The 18,131-nt window shown below is 44.5% G+C and overlaps 1 protein-coding gene across 2 annotated transcripts in view; it reads left to right on the top strand.

Moving 5' to 3' along the window:
* The window catches only part of LOC138292822 (uridine-cytidine kinase 2), a 102,282-nt gene that overhangs the window by 63,835 nt on the left and 20,316 nt on the right, over window positions 1–18,131 (top strand). For both annotated transcript variants that reach the window (XM_069231618.1, XM_069231619.1), the window contains exons 2-3: window positions 6,029–6,188; window positions 13,261–13,357. In XM_069231618.1, the coding sequence (XP_069087719.1) occupies window positions 6,029–6,188; window positions 13,261–13,357 (257 nt within the window). The remainder of the gene's footprint in view (window positions 1–6,028; window positions 6,189–13,260; window positions 13,358–18,131) is intronic.

The following is an 18,131-nucleotide window of genomic DNA, read 5'->3' as shown; positions in this document are numbered from 1 at the left end:
TTATATAAATGTTGTGTGCTAGGAAATACCTGATAGGGAAAGACTCATTTCACAAAGGTCAGTCAGTTCACCTTACAGAACCTTGGAACTGTGCAGTCCCAAGGAAAAGTAATTGCATTGCTAGAAGACAAACTGACATTTGACCTCTGTCTCTGAACACAGAGCAAATGTGACAAGAATAAGATTTAAAGGCATCTTAATTGCTAATTCAATTTCTGACTAACCAGAACACTTGTTCTTTGTCAGCTCCCCAGAAGGGGCAAGTAGGTTCTAAAAATAGCTCAAGCTGATAAAATATGACTGCCATAAGGAGTGGTGTGGCCAAGTAGACTTTTTGAGCCCTGAAGTAGCAACATGGCAATGTAAATAAGAAATTGTAACTTTAATCCATAAATGACCATAGGGAAACTTGTGCATGTGAAGCTAAAATCACAGCAAGGCTTCCATGTATCCAAACTTCTAAATAAGAAACGCTTTGAATGAGGAAATAATTGTATTAAATAGTTTTGTGTATGTTTGTGGTGTGCTCATTTTGTGGCTGTATAGGCTGTATACATGTCTATACAAATGATATGTCCTTTACTTTTATAAATGCTGTTAATTATAAGAATGCTGTGCAGAGATTGCATGCGGTGGCCAATAACCTGAGACAGGTGTACATGTGCACCTGATAAGGCTGTAGCAGCATGAATATTTGACCCAGTATGAAACCGGAGATACTTAACAACTCCACATTTCACTGAGTTAAAAGTTTATCCCTGCATTTCAAGGAGGAGATCCCGCTTGTATTCTCTGCCAATACTCCCCTATATAATAGAATCCAGAATATCAAGAGTGAATAATGGACCATAAGACTCCCCAAGGGAAAATCATCCATGACCTAAAATAGATTTATCCCAAGAAGACTGTTGCAAAGAAGGCTGTAATCGTAAACGGCCAAAATATGTTGCCACTTTTCCACTGCGGACAATTGTAGCATTGACCCGTTTATACTACGAAAACTCTATGTACACCATCCTTTCATCCTTAAGGTGACACACCAATTCATATATATTTCGTTATCTTTGCAGATCACCTTTTTTGTTTTCCAATTAGTGCTTTTCAATTAAAAAAAAATGTATAGTACTGCAATACACACCCACTTTATTTGAAAGGATTATTTAGTTTAGCATATTTTGCAAAGTATTATGAAGATCTGCATCTCGCAACCAGTTTCCTTTTTCCATGTGAATAGTTTTGGACCCAGTTCCACATAACCTACAGTTTTTTAAGAGCGCTTAATGACTCCGTTTCTGTTTCCAAGCTTTGGAAATGATTGGTGTAATTACCAAATTCAATTGCACTCAGCTTTTCTACCTTGGAAAGACGAGAAGCAGAGTAGGCCTTGCCACGTTCGAGTCTTACCCTGCAGATTTTAGATATGTTATCAGCAAGAGCGATATTCAGACTTAATTTTATTTTTTAACACTTTGCAACCACACATCCCCTTAATACTATAAACGAAAGTGGTTTGTTTACCGTACCTTTATGGCCAAGTAACGTGGCGGGAAAGGGGAAGAATTATGCTATATTGGAGTCCGAGCAGCCGTTGCAATTAGGCACTCCCTTCCTTGCCTGAGGTGGTGAAAATGTATCTGGTTCGCGGTGTAGTTGAAGATTTCAGGAACGCTTTCCTTCGCTTGGATTCTCGCAATAGTCGGGGGAAGCCATGTTTTGGATATTGTAAATTAACTTTATTTGTATAGGCTGGGGCTAGCTTTGCCGCCATCTTGGGCCAGAGAAGCTTCCCGTAGCAGGGGATGGGAGAAAGGAAACTCTCGGCTAGAGGTACCCGAGGAAGTCAGTAGCACAGGACTTGGAAGAGAATGGGGCCAGCTGCATCATGACGTCTGTGGCTACCAATGGGGTGCGCACACCAAGCCCACCCACTTTGAATGTGTCGTTGGTCTTGTGCAGCTAGGGTGGTGGCCACAGAGAGAGCCTGGAACATTAGGCCTTTCCGCAGCTTTCCCCTTGTTAGCATAACCGCCGGAGGTGGAAAAGCCATCAAAATGAGGTTTGGAAAGGCTTCCAAGTTTGGCACACGACTCAAGTGAGTGACTTATTCCATGTTTAAATGTTCAAGCTGGCGACTAAAACGTGTATCGGAAGCTTGTGCAAATGTGAAGTATATACGCAATGAAAGCAAGGATGGGAAACATGTTTGTTTTCCATTGATCGGGCTCTGCCCAATTTATTCCTTACAGAAAACATTTGCTACAATAAAGAGCTAGCCGCTGTCGTGACGCACGCTTTGTTGTGTTTTTATTTTTCCTTCTTTCTGTCCCCACTTACCTGCCTCTGGTCCCAGAGCAAATTACCTTTCAACCAGATTGAGCTGCTGCAGATCAATCGGACCGATGCTAAAGACGTTCCAGAGATAGTCTAGTGAATTAAGGCTGAGCCGAGCCACTAGCTCTGCCTTATAAGCGCTAGAGTGGGGTCTGCTGCTGTTTTTGTAATTGTGTGTGTAATGCTCGCATACATGCCGGCATTTTGGAATAGGAAAGTTAGATTAAAAAAAAAAAAAAAAAAAATGATCGAGAGCATGTATTTTTCCACTATTGACGTCTATTGAAGCAGCGACAATTTCAGGCTGGAGATAGCCGTAAGACAGCCATTTTTATCTTCAAAAATCGGTAGTTTCCTGCTTGAATCGGGTTCATTGGCATGAATGTGCTTGGTAGTTTTTCTTCTCCGGTGATCTGTCGTCATGTGCTGAATAGATGGTGAGTGGCTGCGGGGTGAGTTAACTTGTGAATTTCTCACCTGGTACCGTAAGCTTGCGAATTTGGCATTGAGGCACGATGTGCAAGTAAGTGGTTTCTTCTGTGCTTTCTTTGTATTACCTCCACAGTTGTGTCTAGTTTTATTGACTTTTGTTCTGTGTTGAAGGAAGGGCTAGTGTTAGGTAGCTGTTGGGTTAGAGTTTGGCGGTGCTCTTAGGAGCTGGTCTCTATATACAGTGATCTGGTGAATTAAGTCTTGAGCCAGGAACCCACCCTTGCTTTGGCAAGTGAGTGAGCTCTGCTGTGCCTTTTTTTTTTTTTTTTTTTTTTTTTTTTTTTTTTTTTAATCAAACCCTACTAGACAGCACAGCTGTCTGATTTTCCAAAGACCTCTTGGACGTTCAGAAAGCTGACCTTGGAATGCATTCCGCCCATTGCTTACCATTGGCTTTGTGGTTTTGTAACTCACATTTCCTTGCTTTCTGTTTGCTGGCTTTATTTGCTTTAGGCTGTCCAGCTTGAGTTTGTCCTTTCCGTTGCCCAACCCTGGTTCACGTTTTTCTTCCACATATTCACTTTCTGTAATCAGGCCTTTAAATCTTGTTCTTGTCAATTTGCTGTGCATTCAAAGCCTGAGGTCAAATGTCAGGCCATGTCTTGGGGGGAGGGGTAGCTGGGTGCAGCTTAGTGTTTACTTTGCTTTCTTTGACTTCAAAGTGAGTGAATTTATGTGACAATCCTGTTGAGTATCTATGTAGGATTTTTTTTTTTTTTTTTTTTTCCCTAGCACACAACTAAAAAATGAATTGTGCTTATGTCTCTGAATATATCAGAATTGGTACAAATGAAGCACATATTTTTTTTTTTTTTTTTTTTTTTTTTTGTAATTCTGAAGTGTTGGAAACAAATATTTGAACACTATCAAAACACATCAATACACTAGGTGACACTTGCACACATCATTTGCGTGCAGTAAAACTGTATGTCGGTGCAAATGTAATGGTCATTTCAATTGAAAAGGTGTTGTCTGTAATGGCAGTGCACCCACATACCATGTGTACGCCACGCCACACTACACCACTCCATTCCACTATGTCCTCCCACTCTGCCAGGCCGCTCCACTTTAAGCCACTCTGGCACGCCACTCCAGTGTATGCCACTCACTCCACAACACATACCACTCAACTCTACGCTCCTCCTCTCCACACCACTTACCCCACTCTAATCTATTGCACTTCAATCTGTCCCACTCCAACGTACCCCAGTTTACCCCACCCTTCACTTTTAGTCTAACCACTCCAACACGCCAGCCCAGTTTACCAACCCCCACTCCACCTAAGTCTACCTGCACTCCAATCTATACCTTTTCAATCTACCCCACTCTACCCCAATCCACTCCACTGCGATCCAGTCAACCCCACTCCAACCTACTCCACATTAACCCAATACACCCCACCCCTAACTACCCTACTCAAATCTACCACACGTCACTTCAGTCTACCCCCACTCCAATCTACCACTTTCCAATCCACCCCAAACTACCACTCCACTCCCTTTTAATCTACCCCACTGAACTTCACTGTTCCCCACCTATTTCACTGAAGTCTACCCCAATCCACCCCACTCCTCCAATCTACCGGACTCCACTCCAATCTGCCCCACTCTACTCAGTCCAATTTACCCCACTTTATTTCAATTTACTCCAGACTCTGCTGCAATCTATCAAACTCCAATGCAATCTACCCCACTCCAGTCCACCCCACTCCAACCCAAAATAACCCAATCTGCTTCACTCAATATACTCTGCTCCACTCTTCCCCGATCTCTCACTCCTCTCCAAATCAACTCCAGTCTACTTAACTCCACTCCAATCTAGTCAGTCTTCCCCACTCCACCCAATGTACCCCACCCCAATCTACCACACACCATTTTATCCAATGCCACTCCAACCTACCCCACTCCAAACTATCACACTCCAATCTACCACTCTTCACTTAAATCTACCTACCATAATCCACCCACTCTATTCCAGTTCATTCTACCCTATTCCACCCTACCCTACCCCTCGCCACTCCTATCTACCCCAGTCCATTGCCCCCCCCCCCACTTCTCCAAACTACCCCTGTCTACTCTGCCTCACTCCAATCTACTTTAATTCAGTCTACTCCAATCCATCCCACTCTAGTTTACCCCAGTCTACCCTCCATTCCATTCTACCCCGCTACAATACACCCAGTCCACCCCACTTCAATCTATCCCGCTTCACTCTATCCCAGTCTATAATCTACCCAATCTACTTCACTCCAAGCTACCCCAGTTCATTCTATCCAACTCTAACCCCATTCCACTCTAGTCTACCCACCTCACTAACGTTTAGCCATACTGACAGAAGCCATACTGGTGTACATAATGGCTAAACACATTGCTAAAGTCAGTAGCTCTTGCAAAGGCAAGGCCTATTGGCTTTGCCATTGCTTGTTTTGTATTATCCCTCTCTGATGTTCAGTAGTTTGGGTTGGCCTTTTGCGATGCGTTGAATGGTGTGGAACTGGTAGGTAGCTGTTGGGTGGGGGAGGAGGGAGCTTGTGGTAATCCGTTTTGCTTTGGAGCTCTGACACTGGAGCTGCGGTCTCTGGACCAGCAGTAGCGGTGTACACCACCACACATGGCACCCCAGCGGTGAGCAGTAACCTCCCATTAGTTGACATGTTATCCTCTGGGTCTTACTAGTAAATTTATAAAGGGGAGACCGGCAGCTCTATTACAGTTGTGAGTTGCATGCTGTTTGAAATAGGGTTCTGTGAATGGTTTGCTTCTCAACTTTTGTCGTTCATGAAATGTTCTCATTTTCCCCATAATTCCACTTTCTTGACAATTGATCTGCATTACCTGGCCTTTGCCCTTGGGCCCAACAACTATAGTGAATACTGCTCTGCCGGTAAGAAGGCTGAGGCGTCTGTCCGCACCCTCCTGATCCCAGGGTCCGAAAGCTGTCTGGTCTGGTCCCTTTCTTAACTGCTTGATTTTAAGTAACCTAGAGGATGGGTAATAACACTGGTGCTTATACTCTGCCGACTGGCTAGGTTCACACTATGTAGGTACAACATACATAGGACATTAAAGATCTGTAGGGGGTCTGGAAGTGAGCACCACAGAAACACGTGAGTCCGGATCCTAGAATAAGGAAATGCTTTCAAGAATGTCACAGATGTCTAGATTATGTGCGTTTCTCTCATCTACCTGCTTCTTCTCTCTTGCAGTCCTCGGTCTGTTCTAAAATCGTGCAGCTGCTGGGCCAGAACGAGGTGGACCACCGGCAGAAGCAGGTGGTGATGCTGAGCCAGGACAGCTTCTACAAGGTGCTGACTGCAGAGCAGAAGGCCAAGGCGCTCAAGGGCCAGTTCAACTTCGACCATCCCGGTGAGTGCTGCGCATAAGTGGTGATGGGCGGTGGCGGTGGGTGGTGAGGGAAGATGAGGTTCATAAAGGGGCGTTAGCACAGGAGTTAGTTGCAGGCTGTTGCACATGGGGGGAGTGGGGGCATATCATTTGAAGTACAAAAGTACATTGCGGTCTCCTTGTATGAAGTGGCCTTTGGTAGAAGGGATACTCTGGTGATTTACGGTTTCCTTGGTTAGGGTTTCCCTAAGTTAAAAAATGCAAAGACTCCTGGATCAACCATTTGCCAAGTATGTGCATGCAATTTTAGGCACACCTTTATTTTACTTTCTGAAGCAATGGTGGCACTTATGCATGCAACACTTGCAAAGATACCGATTCACATTATTTAAGCAAAATTACCGGATTCTTTTGCTCTGGTTGGGAAGTCCAGTCTTTCTTCTGTCTGTGTCATATTCCACCAACAGTCCATGCAGAACTTTTTTTTTTTTTTTTAATTATTATTATTTTAAATAAACCCTGAAATTGTCATAGAGCTTTTTATCCCAGCTGCCTTTTTGGTAGTGAAGGACCTGTCCCACAGTTCTGAATTATCTTATTGGCCACCCTGCAACTAGGAAGAAAATGTTGCAGCAACATTTACAAGACTCAGGAACTTGGTCCCCGTGTCTTTGGGGGGTGTGGGGTGTGTGAAAAATAATATAAGGGGCATGATAGGGATACCCTGACCCTCAGGAATTTGTGTGGGGGAGAGGACCTAGAGGGACCCAGCCACATTGAATTGTGGGCAAAAGTACTATTATCGTAGTACTCCAGTGGGACCCTGTGCGACCCTCCTGTGAGGTTTCACAATACTTTGTGGGAGCCGCCGCACAAGATTCAACCCTGTGACTGCAATACCATCCAAGCCTAACCAGAGGAAGCTTGCACACTGCCATAACATCTCAATTTAGCGCTTTTAGGTATGGGCTAATACTATAGGAAAAAGCATAGCTTTCTTGTACACAAGGTGAGTGCGACAGACCTTTGCTAGGCAAGTGAAGATATATGAAGAATTTGATTATCTTACTGGAATGCATGGCCTTTTGGTTGGCTACGGAATGCTGGGTTTGCTTAGAGCTTTCAGACTGTGAAAGCTGAGCTCCATGAGCATTGACTGTGACAGCATGATGTTCTTTGGCATTCTTTAGTGTATAGAATACCTGGAAAGCTGTTCCTTCTTTTGCCTGGAAAACTATCTAAAGATGGTTTTAGAATACCCTTTGCATATCTTAGGGTGAAGACCCAGAGGCTCCTTGTCTAAGTTTTTGGCAATACCCAAGAGTGGTGATATAGCTCCCCAGGATGAACCCTAAAGGTAATCCCATTCAGCTTGCAGACATAAAAATCTGTGGTCCTGTGCTGGCATGCCTTTAGTTTTTCTTTTCTCTTACTGACATTTGGAGTTTTCAGTGATCACCGCTACCCATAAGCACAGCAACATTTCTGGTAATGTCGGTTTTTAATTGTGTGGTTGCAGGTGGAGAAATGTTTGAAGTCTTTTTGGGACTATGGTGTGTGTGTGTGTGTGTTTGTGTTTTTTATTTGCTTGTATGTATATAGTGTTTCTGTAGAGCAACCCTGGCCAGGCGGCTGAGAGGTTAAAGACCAGCATAAAGTTACTGAGTAAACATAGCTGGGTTGTGGGCAGTTAAAGCATTGTGATGTAAAGTTCTTTAAATAGGTGAGTCTTTAACTCGTTCCTAAATTTGAGCATTGTTGGAAAATTCCTAATTGATGCAGGGGATGTTATTCCAGATCTTGGATATGGAAAAGGAAGTGTGTGTGTGTGTGTGTGTGTGATATACCACTTTACTAGGGGCTTGCAAGTAAATTAAATGTGCCAATTGAGTGGGACCCAGTTTCACCATGTTTAGAGTAAAGCGCACACCATTTAGCACTGTTAAACAGTGGTAGAGTGCACAGAGTCCTAAGGCCAACAAAGCAAAAATGGAGGAGTAAGGCAACGTTTTGGAGAAAGACCACCCTAAAGCTAGCAGGAAAACAGGTCTGACAACTAGCTGCTTTGTTTTATATTTGCCCACTAATTTAGCCCCTTCTAAGCCTCCTTTTACTTTTTGACTTCTTAGCCCGATTTTACATAATCATCAGTAAGGGCTTTAAATTATCTTAATGTATGTTAAAACCTATTGTGACATCCTTCATCAGATGCTACCTCTTTAATGTGTTAATTTTATGACTCCTTAGCGATCTTCGTGTAGCATCCTTTTTTATTTTATTTATTTTTATTTTATTTATTTTTATGTTCAGCCCTGACCTAAAAATGCATATGGAAGGTGGGTTGGAGGCAGTCTATTGCCCTGATAGTTTCTAAAGTATTTACCTGCTTGAGTAATCCAGGCCCCCATGTTGAGGTTGAATGTTGTACATTGGTCTTGGGGTGTTCTTTTGAATTTGAGTTACTGAGCTAGCTGCAGTATGTTGGTCTGAGACTGCAATTTGTTCCCTGTATGAAAGTAGAAAACATGTGTGGGCCATGAAGTGTGCCCATCATTCTACCACCCTTTGTTTCCTATTGTCTGTGGGGTCTCTTGTGGTACTTTTAGTATCCTTGTTAGGACTGAATGCCAGTAGCCAGGTGCACACCTTTTTTCAGTACTGTAAGCCTCATCGACTTCATCCTCTGATCCTGACTTACCCTTTGAATGCAGGTTTTTACAAGGAAAACTGTGACCGAAGGGATCTGCTGTGATTTGTGCCCAGCTGCCCTTTGTCTAACTACTGTTTCTCGTTTGAGACCTTATCACATACTGGGAATGTAGTATTTTTGTTGAACTTATTAAACGGTCATTGGCAAAGTCAGTATGGCTCACCTTATCAAACGTATGGCGGGCAGAAAGTTAACATAGGGAAAAAAATGGAATGTGCTTGAAAGGGCAGTATTTGATCAGAGCAAACCGCATACAAAAAAGAGCAGGAAAAAAATGCACCCTTATTGAGTGCTTTAAGAAAAAGTAGTCCCATGAATGAGAAGTGGAAGGCTAGGAGTCCTCCAATCATAAGAATGAGTTGATGTAAATGAGGACTGCTCAAGGGAAGAAGGGATGGCGAAGTGGAGATACACAGGACTAGTTGAGGGGAACAAACGAGTGGACGCTGGAATGAGGAAGGGCAGGAGGGAATAGTTCAAGAACCGAGTAAGCCATAACAGGAGGAAGCCAACAGTAATGGACCAAAGGGGCAATTGTTCTAAGGTAGTCTGTCAGAGTTCAGTGCAAGCACTTACGTGGAGGTCAACGGATACCTCCGAACAGGCAGTAGGCAATAGATGAATATTCCATTAGCTTGAGCCAGGATGTAATTTATAAAGATTTTATTAATAGAAATCAATGGTTGAAAGTGACGGGCCCAAAACCTACGCTGTGTATTGGAAGCAATAGGGCAATAGGTCCGTTTGACAGCTGCACTGTTAAAATGCAGGCATTGGAAAGGGCTCAAAAATAGTTATGCGTATTCTTACATTTGTGCTTTGATTTAAATGGCTTCTTTCGAAAAGGTAAAAAAAAAAAGTGCATCATGTGTTACTGGTATTGAAATCCTTCCATGGCAACAAGTCCCTTTGGTCATGTTTTGTATGCCTCATACTAAAATCGTAGTGTGTTCATAGTAGAGAGACCTTCTCCTGTTTGAGACACAGTATCCTGGGTATGGGGTTAAATGTTCGATGTGAAAATAAGGTGCGATGGGAGAAAACACACGTACCAAAAATTCCTATAATAGCTGCCATCCCGGCCTGTACCAGTTGAACTGGTTTTGGGGGTGGAAACAATCACGCACCCAAACTGGGCTGCGACATATTTCAGAAGACCTGCTCTTTTCCAAATAATTAATTCTAAAATTAAGCTTTCACATTCTAGAAGGAAACTCTGATGTGGAACGTCATGATAATTAGCCAACCACCTACCATCATTTGGGTTGCATGGCACAAAAATTGGCTTTTCCAATGCCCTCACGTGAAAAGGGATTGCTGCTTAATGTTACATCTAAAAATGTGCACTCCCCGAGTAAGGAGCGTATAAAGGGCAGGACTCCTGCTAAAAGGCCTGCGGATATCGCTCTGGAAGCTAGATACAGACCCCGGGAGTCTCAGGAAGCCGTACTCCAGCAGTAAAAAAGCAACAGCAAACACGCACGTGACAAGCCTCAAATCTGAGATGTGTATCCTTGTGTGTTGGAACTTACTTGTGGTGCACTTCAGTCACATCACGAGGTAAAGTGTACATGAATAGAAAGTCAAAGAAAACACACGTCCCTTTAGCTCAAAATAAACAAAACCAGGGCATTTCCAAACTTGTTTTTAATGTTTTTGGATGGGTCATTGCTGGATCGTGATTTCAGCTGTGGTGTTTTCACAGTCCCGAGATGCCGAGCAAATGGTGTACCACTCGCAGCATGTAAACGGTAAGAGACGCATGTAGCTAACACATTAGGTACCCCGAGCTACAGTCACTCCCCAGGGCAAATATTGTGCCCCTTTGCAAGTTAGAAAGAAAGCTGAGAGCAAGAAAAGGCATGTACTGCCATGGAGTGCTGAGACCAAAGTAATCCCCTAAATGTGAGCAGTGGAAGGACATACGGGAGTCAATCAATAGAATGGTAAAGAGTCTGTTCTAGGGAAGGGGTAAAGGCAAGACATCAATAAGAAGCAAGCAAATGTGCGACAAAGCCAAACGTTGGGCAGGCTGTAAGCCCACGTATGTTCATGGTAAGCCAACAATAGGTCTTTTGCAACCAGTAAGCTTATGCTTGTCTGTTAGGAGAGACCAAATGTTAGGTGACTCCATCATTCCGCATTCCCAGTGATTGTTCTTCTGATACGGTCATTGTGCACTGTATTGCGTCACCAGATAGTTCCTATATTACAACTCTTCAGATTGTCTGGGTGTGGTACATTCTGCAAGGGAGGTATTTATTTTCTTTTTATCGGCATTATTTCATGTATTATTCATGTGCTGTATTGGTAATCATTTTGAGCTGTAAAATAGTTTTAAGTGGTCCAGCTCATGTTCTTGAGGCTTGCCTAGAAAGCTATTAAAGGATTTAGGGGGGGTTGAAAGCTATTAAGGGGGTTGGAGGGCATGGTGGTGGCGGTAGTAATGTTTAGGGTGTGTGGATCACACCAGCCAACCAGTGCTAAGCCTTGTCCTACCACGTTCTACATCTGACCTTTACAGTTGCTTCCGGAAAAGGTTAATTGACTTGACCCATTTTTTTCTTATCTATATTTTGCCATGCTATTAACATGGCATTCGATTCTAGTCTGTGTTGATGTGAACCAAGATTCCAGCTCCCAGAAGGCGTTAGGATAAGTCTTCATTCTTTCCTAGTGGTATGCAGTTATCGTTACACCCAAGCTTTAGTGCAGCATGTTTGCGGAAACTTCTTCAGTGCTCTTGTAGAACCAGATTATTTTCACTCCATCTCCTGTCCCAAGTGGAATGTACAAAGATGGCCCAAAACCTATTTCAAGGTTTCTAAGGGAAACACTTCTCTAGGGCTGATCTTCCTGTTCATTGATTTCCTCACTCTGATTTTCCGTTTTGGCTGCTCGTGCCCTAGTTTCGCTTTTCTGCAGAATCAACAGATTGGAGAAAGGGCAAATGTATTCATGTTTCCTGGGGCAGGTTAATGCAGTATTTTTGGGCCCATGATAGTGACTATTCTGAACCAGCACAAATTAGTGGAGCCAGTGATGTGCACTAAGTGAAACCAGTGCATGAAATGGAAAATAGATTTTCAGGTGCCCTACACCAGAGTATGTACCTACTTGCTTCTAAGAAGTGCCAGCAAACTGCAGTTAAACGTATTGCACCTCTGCTGAGAAGTCCTGTTATGCTTTTCTTCAAAATAAAGAAGTGCACTTCTTTCCATACAGTACTGCCCATTTAAATCACTGGTTGTAACCAACAGCAAAAAAACATGAATTGCTGCAGAATAATGGCCTGGACAAATACTTGCAGGAATTCTGGGCCATCAGCCAGAGGCTGCAATCTCTGTATTGAACTATTTCCATGCACTTGTAAGCTTCCAGATGCAATAGGATGGTTGCAGTGGGTTGGGAATTCCCCTTACCTCGCCAGTGAAGCAAATTTGAGCTTGGTGACTTCCACTGAGTGTTTTGGGTCCTGGAAGAGGGATGCCACCCCTTACAATCACAACGTACTGGACCTTTTCTACAGCACTTCATAGTCCTTAAAACGAGAGACTACGCATAAGAGCACGTATAACCCCTTTCTGTCAAGGTTGTATGGCATTGGAACTTTCTTTAGGGCAAATCGGAGGGGTGATATTGGAGCCCATTGCAGCTTGCAGTAACTGGCCTGGTTGGAGAGTAGTGCCATGCTAACCTGGAAGAGCCCTCGTTGTGTGTGCAGCTGTTTTTCTGTGTTTGCTATGACTAGCACAAGCGCCAAACAAAACAAACTCGTTGCTTTTTGTATTTTAAGGTTCTTTGAATCTGCCTTATTGCAACCATTGTCTTCTTTCGAGTCTTCACCCATTGGCTGGAGTCCGTGTCAGACTCCATCCTGGATCAGCCCTCAGGAGTATCTTAGTCGCGGTGTTCTGTTACATGTTTAGGTTTAGCCTCCTTTTATTGAAAGGCATAATGTACTGTGTCCTATCTGAAATAAGACTGTGCGCGGGAGTGAGCAATAATCATAGCATCTGAAAAATGGATGCCACAGAAAACTGTACTGCTTCGTTTGATGCCGCATCCATTTTTTTCAGATCCTTTTGTCTGCACTCGCTCCCCACTGGTACTAGACGAACAAGCTTGGCTAAAGCCAATAGGTTTGACATTAACCTGTGGTGGATACACCCCCGATCTACACGCTGTAGGAATGTCCATGTTACTGGATTTTCGATGCTTGTTCGTGATGTGATTGCTCGGCTCGGATGGAGGCTGCCGTAGTCTGATGGCTGGGTCTGTTGCTGGTTGTGTGGCCCAGGGCGTGGAACGTTTGAGAAGAGTATGTGTGCACCCCGTGCCTGCCTCTTACTAACCGCGGGCCCTTGTGTGCTTCTTCCTCAGACGCCTTCGACAATGAGCTGATCGTGAAGACCTTGAGGGAGATAATGGAGGAGAAGACCGTTCAGATTCCAGTTTACGACTTTGTCGCCCACTCTCGGTAATAAAGCTCACCCGACCTTGAGCAAATCATCGGCGCTAGTCAAATGGTATGGGGTTTACTTTTAATCTCTGGGAATTCACGTGCACACAGAACCTGTTGCCACTCTAAATCCAAGAGAGGTAGAATTCAGAGTAAGGGATGTCTTTTTATACAAAAAAAAATTTAAAAAAAAAGGGATGCGGGGGAGGTTAGGGGGCGCAAAGTCCTATGTTTGCAGAATTCCAAGGCGGCTCTGCCATTGTTATCTGCAAAACATTAAAACATAGCTCTCGTATTCTAGGGATTGAATTTCCTTGATAAAACCAAGACACCTTCTTTCTTAGAATCTTACCTAATGCACCCTCTGCTTCCAGTGCGTCCTCTTCCCGCCGATAACTCGTTCTGCTCTATCCCATGCCCGTGGACAAGACTGTCCAGCAGTAGACCCTGTAGGATAGTGGGGTACATTCTAAAACACAAACAGTAACCTAAAGTAGCCCCAGAGAGGTCAACGAGCTTCTCTGACCCTGTGATAATCTGCTATGGTGTGTTTTTTTTTTTTTTTTTTTTTTTTTTTTTTTTTAAATCGGGCTCTTGATGGCACAGTTTTGCAGCATCCCAGCGCCATAAACTGGTGTTTTGCTGTGGCTTTACACGTTGTGCATTATTCCACCATCCAGTGATTAGGTCTGGAATTATACCTGTACTGTTATATCCCCCCCCCTTTTTTCTTTTGGATGGCGTCACCCATATGTTACCTTGTCCTTCCCTCTGATGTCAGACGCCCACCCTGGAAGCCCTCAGACATTGTTTTAGCAAGCACAGTAATATTCTGAATCTTCTTTTTTTTTTTCTTCTTTTTCTTCTTTTTTTTCTTTTTTTTTTTCTTCGGTCTGTGAAGAAAAATATATTCTTCATTAAGCTAAGACTTGCTACCCTCCCTTCTGCCAGAAGTAGATGGCAGTGGTGAGTATGCTAAGTGGTGCAAGAGTAGTGCTGCGTTACAAGCGCATTCTCCCTTACCTGGGGTATTTATACGTGATGCTAATGCAACTGTAATCTGCAAACTTAAACTACCACTGTCATATTATACTGAATGCCTTGGTCACTTAGCATAAAGGTTTTGTGAGACAGTGACTGACCCCACACAACCCAACTTCCAAATTATGCTTACTTGGTGTAACAAGGTATTGAGATTGGACTGAATGTCTTGAATGGATGCGCTACTGGATTTTTATTTTATTTTGTAACAGAGTGGCAAAAGTGCAAGGAAGCTCTGATACATGGCAATTGGGAGTAGTTTGAAACTTGAATGTGTGTTTAGATTTTTGATGTCTTGTGCTACATGTAAAACTGAATTTATCCACTCGCTGGATTAGTGTAACAAGCTGTGGTTGTGTAGTATGAGCCTTTACATTCAGATGGGTTGAACGCTTGAGGGTGTCTCATAAGTCACTGGCAGGGAGGGAAATGCAGCTTATGCCTCCACTTCGCTCTCACACCCTTAGTTCCACCCTGTATAACATGCCACACACTACCTCCTTTTTAAATCCTTGGGAAGGATTTCTCCCCCCATTCTTCGCCTTTTAAACTAGTGAATTTTGGGACCTGGCATTTGCATCTGTCCTGTAGATTCCCTACAAGTGTAATTAAGCACCCTATTAAAAGGACTAAAATTACTGGAGCGGATAGTCCCTTTTTAATTGGACACCTTCAAATAATTTGTTGTATAAGTTTCCAGGACCTTGCAGGTTTTTCACCCACATGGGTATCTGTGCCTTATCCAAGAAAGAATCTTGAGAGGACTGAAAAATTGTGCCTACCACCTCGGGACAGTGGCCTACTTGGATAACACCTTTATTGGTAACCTTAATTTATCACTTCTGATGGTCTAATGTGTACACCTGAACATTCCTTTTTTTGAGGGGGTGGAACCATTTACGTTCATATTCCTTTTTAAAGAAACCCAGAAACTACGGCAGCTGTTTTGTTGTGTATTTGTATGGCACACAACTCCCCCGTGAGGGTATCCTGGTGCTGATGCAGGAGCTGTATGGTCAAAGCCAGGGACCGTGAAAGTCTTCAGACTTTTGCGGAATGCAAGAATTGAGGCAGCTCTGATGTCCAGGGGCAGGTTGTTCAAGTCTTTAGGAGCGAGGTAAAATTAATGCCCACTGTATTTGGTTCTTTATATGAGGGGGGCGGTGGGGGTGTATGTATATTGAAGTCTGGCCGAGCAGAAGTATCTAGCTATGTAGAGCCAAGGTTGGCACTGCCGTGTGCGCTGCAGCACACTCTGGCCCACCCACATGCACAATTACATCACTTTATTCCATTTCCTGGTTTCGTGTGGGTCTTGCACAACAGGCAGCTCAGTAGACTGCTGCACAGTGGATGATGACATGACTGCTGCAGCAGAAAGTCTAATAATAAAAAAAAAAAATGCGTGGAACTGTGATTAGACGGGTAGGTGTGGTGACTGGCTAGGGTTCTGGACGGGGAAAGTTTAACTCGCGTACGTCACATTTCTATGATTTTAAATGTTTAAAAGGGCAGCTTAAGCTGCGAGAGTGCCAGAACCAGGAAAAAGGTTGTAAAAGGTACTGGACCAATTCTAATTAACGGGAACATTGATATATTGGAACTCTGTTCCCTTTGTGTTTCTGTAACCTATACCCTTGAATGAAGGCGCTAATAGTGGAGGTAATGCCTTTACATTGCCCCGGTTTGCGTCTTTCGGTGTGTCCAGGGCCGGCTTCGAACGAGAGAGCACTGCAGTCCACACCGCCGTCCCCATGGTTGATCGCCTTTTGCGCCCATCTCTGCCTGGGGACCGGCATGCCTTAAATGGATAAATAGAGTACCTGTTTTCCTGGGAAGTGCTGCGACTGTCCCGTTAAGTGGATTGCAACACTGCTGAGAAATGCAGTTCAACAGTAGCGGACAGTGTCTGTCCATTTAAAGCGCTTGACGCAGAGTAAAAGGCGCTTAGTGCACCTTTTGTGGCAGCCCGCCAGCAACGCTGTCTCTCCCTGATACTGTACCTTGAGGGCCTTTCCCTTCTCTCAGCCTTTCTTGTATCCTTTGCCCTTTCTCTTTTGTGGCCTTGATAATCAAGAGGGAAAAAAATTACATGAATAAGACAAAGTGCTTTCCTTCCCGTCTTTATTTGGTTGTGTGGTGACTTTCCCGTTTCCCGGCCGCTGCCGTCCGGAGTCGGGCGGTTGCACCCCCGTGCAACCTGTTACTTCTACTGGCACAGTGCCTGCACGCAGCGGACGACTCGCTGTTAAGGGCTCGGCGGGACCCCTCTTAACTCCATTCATTTACCCCCTACAGGTACGCCCCCCAAACCTCACAGCATGGGCAGAGCTCTCTAGATGCAGCGAGGGCCCTTGGAGAAGCCGCCAATGGCGCCCGGCTGCACCTGCTCGCACAAACACCACCACAGCGGCCGTTGTCGGGGGAAAAGAGGAAATATGCTCCATTTCCTTCCAGGCGGGGCAGCTTGCGGGCTGAGTGGATGTGCTGGTACTGTCAACAAATCTGTTCTAATATTAAACTGAATTTCGCAATCTTACCAGCTTTTGATTCCACAACACTTCAACTAGCTTCAGCCAGCCCCCACGGGTACCCGCGACAGCCGAGCACACCCCGGCCCTTCATTTTTTATTTGGGGGGGGGGGGGGAGGGGGGATTGCGGCTGCGTTGGTAGAGGTAATTTCGAGATCATTCGGACATCACATTTCAAACACTATACATTGTTCTCAGACTTGTTAATGCCTGAGCAGCAGTGAAGAAAGTCTATTTTGTGAACCATTATTTCAAGTGGAGATGTTTCCACAGCTAAGGTTTCAGGATCACCTTTATGTTGGTTTTCTTCTAAACCACAGACCTAAATACCCTCTGATTTCTTAGATGTACCCCGATGGGCTGGAGTTTGCCGAAACTGGATTCCAGGATGTTTGAGATCAAATGGAAGGGTCTGTTGTGGACTACACACCATGAGTGACGAAGAAAGTAAGATGCCAGTCCATCCTGCCTGATGTCCCCATCTGGCTCGTAGGACCCCCTGTGACTGTCCACCCTGCCTGGTGCCCACGGCTGGCTCGTAGGACCCCCTGTGACTGAAGAACTCAGACCTGGAAACCACTCTTTCTTAACCCAACAGAGTGGAAGGAGGGAGCGAGTCTGGTGTTGGTGGGCTACCAGTAAGACTTATCCCTCTTCCCAGAATCCTTAGGGGCATTAGGGAAAAGAGTGAGATTTCTGCCATTGAGCACACCCAAACAACGAGGGTGCTACTGGTGGATACCTATCTCTCCTGTAGGTGCTAGGGATTGCTTGTCACAGGGGCTGTGCCTTAGCTCTTGTGTGGCAACCTCCACCTTAAGTCGTGGTGCACAAGTTCAGGTCCTGAATGGTATTGAAGCCGTGTGCTGGATCCCTGCTTGTAGATGTGAATGAGGCCTCCAAGGGGGTGGGGGCGGGGAAGGGGGTGAAATGCATGCTCGAGTGCTCTCGATCTAATCGTGAGTCAGCAGGGATTTGGGCAAACACCCAGCCTCTTGTGGGCCACCATTGTCTCTAGTAAACTGCAAAATCCAGACAGCTGGACTGTGGGTTTGCGAATAGAGTCTTGGGGAGATGAAGGTTGCTGGACCTCAGTCCCGTGTCTGGATGTAGCAGAACAGGGGAATTTAACCGACTTTTGACTTCCTGCACAACTCTCTCCTGTAGTGGGCTAACCATGGCACTATCAGTGGAAATTAGACTAACATAAGAATAAAGT

The sequence above is a fragment of the Pleurodeles waltl genome, chromosome 4_2 (assembly GCF_031143425.1).
Source record: "Pleurodeles waltl isolate 20211129_DDA chromosome 4_2, aPleWal1.hap1.20221129, whole genome shotgun sequence".
In the NCBI taxonomy this organism is placed as follows: Eukaryota; Metazoa; Chordata; class Amphibia; order Caudata; family Salamandridae; genus Pleurodeles; species Pleurodeles waltl.
Note: the sequence above shows the minus strand (reverse complement) of the source record. Positions and strands in the feature narration are given on the sequence as shown.